General features: G+C 43.0%; 1 protein-coding gene across 1 annotated transcript in view; it reads left to right on the top strand.

Moving 5' to 3' along the window:
- CRACR2A (calcium release activated channel regulator 2A) overlaps positions 1–4,654 on the top strand; it is a 134,630-nt gene that overhangs the window by 68,464 nt on the left and 61,512 nt on the right. Inside the window, exon 8 of the mRNA XM_007937072.1 lies at positions 3,693–3,764. Within this exon, the coding sequence (XP_007935263.1) occupies positions 3,693–3,764 (72 nt within the window). The remainder of the gene's footprint in view (positions 1–3,692; positions 3,765–4,654) is intronic.

Raw genomic sequence — 4,654 nt, 5'->3', positions numbered from 1 at the left:
CTGAAGAAGAGTTGATGCTTTTGAGTTGTGGTGCTGGCAAAGAATGCTGAAAGTACCATGGACTGCTAAAAGAACTAACAGGTCTGTCCTGGAGGAAGTGCACCCAAAATGCTCCTTGGAAGCAAGAATGGCCAGACTTCGTCTCACCTATTTTGGTCATGTTGTCAGAAGGGACCATTCCTTGGAGAAGGATGTTATGCTCGGTAGGGTGGAGGGTCAATGAAAGAGGGGAAGGCCTTCAACGAGATGGATTGACACAGTGGCTGTGATGAAGGGCTCAAGTATAGCAGGGATCATGGAGCTGGTGTGGGATTGGGCAGTGTTTTGTTCTGCTGTGCATGGGGTCGCTATGAGTTGGAAATGACTCGACGGCACCTAACAACAACAACAAAGTGACATACGAAGGAGCTCTGGTTGCATAGTGCCTAAGGCATCTGACTGCTAACCAGAAGGCTGGTGGTTCAAACCCACCAGCCACTCCTCAGAAGGAAGATGGGGCAATCTACTTCAGTTGTGATACTGCCTCAGAAACCCAAGGAGGGGTCACTATGAGTCAGATCTGACTCGACAGCAGTGAGTTTGGTTTTTGGTTTGGTTAGTGACATATGAAGTGACTTTGTCTCATCTACTTTGGTAATGTTATCAGAAAGGACCGTTCCTTGGAAAAGGATATCATGCTTGGTAAAGTGGAGGGTCATCAAAAAAGGGGAAGGCCCTCAATGAGATGTATTGACTCAGTGCTTGCAACTATGGGCTCAGGTATAGCAAGGATCGTGAGGCTGGTGCAGGATTGGGCAGTGTTTCATTCTGTCGTATATAGGGTAGCTATGAGTTGGAGCCAACTCGATGGCACCTAACAACAACAACAACAGTGACATATGAATTTGAGCATCTTTTCATATGTTTGTTTGCTATTTGTTTATCTTATTTTGCAAGGTTTCTGTTCAGATCTTTTGTCCAGTTTTTAATAGGGTTGTTTGTGTTCTTGTTGAGTTTTAAGAATTCTTTCTATATTTTATATACAAGTTCTTTGTCAGAAATGTTTTGTAAATATTTTCTCTCAGTTTGTGGCTTGTCTTTTCATTGACTTTATAGTGTTTTTTGCAAAGTCATTTTTTTTTTTTCAGAAATGCTTTTCTTTTGGTCGAATATCTGAATATATATTTGTATAACAATTTATCTAGAGATATGCTTATCCAAACATGTGTGCATCCAACTATGTATGTATATATAAAACAAACCAAACCCAAACCCACTACCATTGAGTAGATTCCAACTCATAGTGATCCCCATTGGGTTTCCAAGGCAGTAAACCTTTACAGAAGTAGATTGCTCCATCTTCCTTCTGCAGAGTGGCTGGTAGGTTTGAACTGCCAACCTTCTGATTAACAGTCAGATACCTTAGGCATTGCACCACCAGTGTTCCTTGCATGTATGTATATACATATGTATTTACAAATATATGTGAGATAGATACAGAGAGAGAGAGAGAGCCCTGATGGCTCAATGGTTAAGTGCTTGACTGCTAACCAAAAGGTAGTAATTCATGCCCACTCAACAGCTCTGCAGGAGAAAGATCTGTTGACCTGCTTCTGTAAAGATTGCAGCCAAGGTAACCCTATGGGAGAAAGAGTTGGAATTGGCTGTTGTTGTTGTTGTTATGTGCCATGGAGTCAGACCCAACTCATAGCGACCCCTCCTTGGGTTTCTGAGGCGGTATCTCTATGGAATTAGATTGTCCAACCTTCCTTCTGAGGAGTGGCTGGTGGGTTTGAACTGCCAGCCTTCTGGTTAGCAGTCAAGTGCCTTAGACACTACACTACCAGAGCTCCCGGGAATTGATTGGACAGCACTTAACAACAACATATATGTGTATTTGTGACTACTTGCATAGCTCCAATGGTTGGCTTGATGTTGTATAGACAGGTCTAGAGAATACCTGGAGCACTTCATTATTAAGGAACTGGCTACTCAGTCGCTCAGTAAGAAGCCAGACAGTTGGTCTCCAATGAGTGAATTTCTATAGCCAGGGAAAAGCTGTCTGCTCCCAGCTGCCCCTAGAGGGAAGCAGGTCTAGGGTTGGGTTAGGGGAACCATAAAGTAAGGCACAGGCAATCTTCATCTTCCTGGGTATAGAGTCAGGAGACAGTGCCGCTGATGCTCACGTAGTGCTAATCTGAGCAGAGTCCTAGGAAAGGGTTTGGGGACCCAGTTTGGATAATGGGAAATACATTGTCTTCCCTCAAGTTGAAATTAAATATAATGGGTAATAAAATGGAAGGCATTTTCAGCACTGCAGGAGCCAGAGAAGTTTTGTTGCTTAATTAGGATTGTTTGAGGTGAACTTAGAATTTGATTTAGTCTGTTATTGTCATAAATTGACTTTATAATTATCCTATAAAGGAAAGAAAAAAACACACAGATACCTCTTAAGGAAGCAGGTTATTATGAGCTTGGTGGGAGAGTCCTAGAGGCCCAGCATGCTGGTGCTGTTTTTACCAACTCTGTAATGACACTGTTAGTGACAGAGGGGTGACTGTCCTCACTCCGCCAGTGTGTGTGCAGTCCAATCAGCCCCGACAGTCTGTGGTAAGCAATACATTTATCAGGCTTTGTAGTAAGCATAGGGGGTGATTTTAAAACTTCTAAACCATGGTTCAGAACACAGAGGGAGGGATTGAGGCAGAATTGAGAAATTAAATAAAGTTTGTTTTCCAACCTCACTCAATTCCTGCTTTATCTCTTTCCTTGGTGGTGCTGAATACCTTCCCATCTTATTCCTTCTGTCTCTTCTTCTTGCCTTCCTTCTTTCATTTTCCTTCATTTTTTCTGCAGCTGTGTACTGACTACACCCCCTTGCTAGGCACGGTGTTGAGGTTATAGATGTAAACAGACCAGGAACAGCCCCCACCTCTAAGGCCAAATTGCTCTCCAGTCTTCTCAGCTTCGCTGTCTCTTTCCTCAAAACTCCTGATAAGCATGATACATTCACATATGATCTTAATGACTGTGTATAACTGATATATTAAGGCTCTGCGTTACCACAGAGATCAGAAATCTTTAGCCAAAGAAACAAATGTCTGACAGTGACAATTCCAGATATCTGTGAAGTGACTGGGGATTTTTGAGGGGAGATGGAGAAGGGGAAAAGATTCTCCCAGAACTCTTGAAAACAAACTAAGTTGGCATCTAGGGGAAAAAATATATTGGTTCTGCACACCCTCTGAGATCAAGCTGGAGAAGAATATTGATTCTAACTCACTTGAAGCCTGGATCGGGCAGGATCATTTGGAGGTGAGGGAAACAGTGCAGTTATGATCTAGCAGTGCTCCTGGGTGGCAGCATGAAGTGGTCATGGAATGAGAAGAATTTGGGAGTAGAAGGTGTAGGTGAGAGCCCTGCCTTGGTTATGAATTGTCTCTGTGATCTTGAGAGGGCTATTGAAACTTTTGGACTGTCAATGTCTATGCAATGGGAGAATTTCCCCTTCTAAATACTGTCTGTGATGATGGGTATAAACACCTGCACATAGTAGGTGTTCTCTAGAGGATGACTTTTATCCTCTAACTCCCTCTGTGTCTAGCGTAAGGCAGATGTCCTGGGCATCTAACTTGGGCACAGTGCAGTCTCATATCCTGGTAGCTTCCCTCCCCAGGGCTGTCACTCACCACCGCTGTTTGCCTCTCCCACAGGGAAGTGTACCGTGTGATGGAGAGTCTGCAGCGGGAGAAGTCAGGGCTTCTGAAGCAGCTGGATTTCCTGAGGTGCGTCAGTCTGCATTGGATGTGTCGGTCGTGAGAGCGTGTCCCATATGTTTCAGGTCAGAAGGGCCAGTCTGAGGGTATCTGTCTTCCCTACCACGTACTGGAAAGAACATCAAAGAGAACACCCTCATTCCCTAGTGCCCAACATGCTGTTTGGACAACTGGGTAACACCCACTCTGTAACGTTTGTTACATTTTCACACCTGTCTACCTCCCTCTCTGGTTTATACCTCTCTGCAGTATATGCTCTGCCTAATTCATCCTTGTGTCTGTCACAGTAGCTTTTGTGGTGCTTACAAAAGGCGAGGTGGGGGGCAGGCAGGAGGACTAAATTTATTGAGCATCAACTCTGTGCCAGACATATTTATTATACTTTTCATCTTCAACAGAACTATTAGGCAAGTGGGCAGTTGTTGACATAAGAATTAATGAATTAGGAAATTGATATTAGAGAAGTTAAGTAATTTACCAAAAGTGACACAGCTACTCACTGGTGGAGACAGAGTTCAGATCCATTTTTTGGCTGATTCTTTCTACCCTGCCACACTCTGTTAATGTTTGTTGAATGAGTAAATGAATCACAGACAGAGAACCAAGAAAGGCAGCTTCTCAGCCTTCTAAAACTTGCTGTAATAAATTCAAAGCTCATTGGTCTGAAATAAGCTGAAAACAAACCAACCAACCCATGTAGGAGAAAGGCAGAGTTTTCAACTTTGCCTCTGAAGTTTCTAAGTTACTGTATCTGTTGCCTCCTAGATACCTATTGGGTAATGATGATGAAGCAGAAGGACTTTGAGTTCTGATTTTTAAAGTGCAATTGGTTTTGAATCGCTTCCTGGGTTTGTTATGATGTTATGAAGTTGTTTTTGAGGTTTTTTTTTTTTTTTTTT

The sequence above is a fragment of the Orycteropus afer genome, unplaced genomic scaffold (genome assembly GCF_000298275.1).
Source record: "Orycteropus afer afer isolate SDZICR_OR568_19922 unplaced genomic scaffold, OryAfe1.0 scaffold00040, whole genome shotgun sequence".
In the NCBI taxonomy this organism is placed as follows: Eukaryota; Metazoa; Chordata; class Mammalia; order Tubulidentata; family Orycteropodidae; genus Orycteropus; species Orycteropus afer.
The sequence above is the reverse complement of the archived record's forward strand: the minus strand, read 5'-3'. Positions and strand labels throughout refer to the sequence as shown.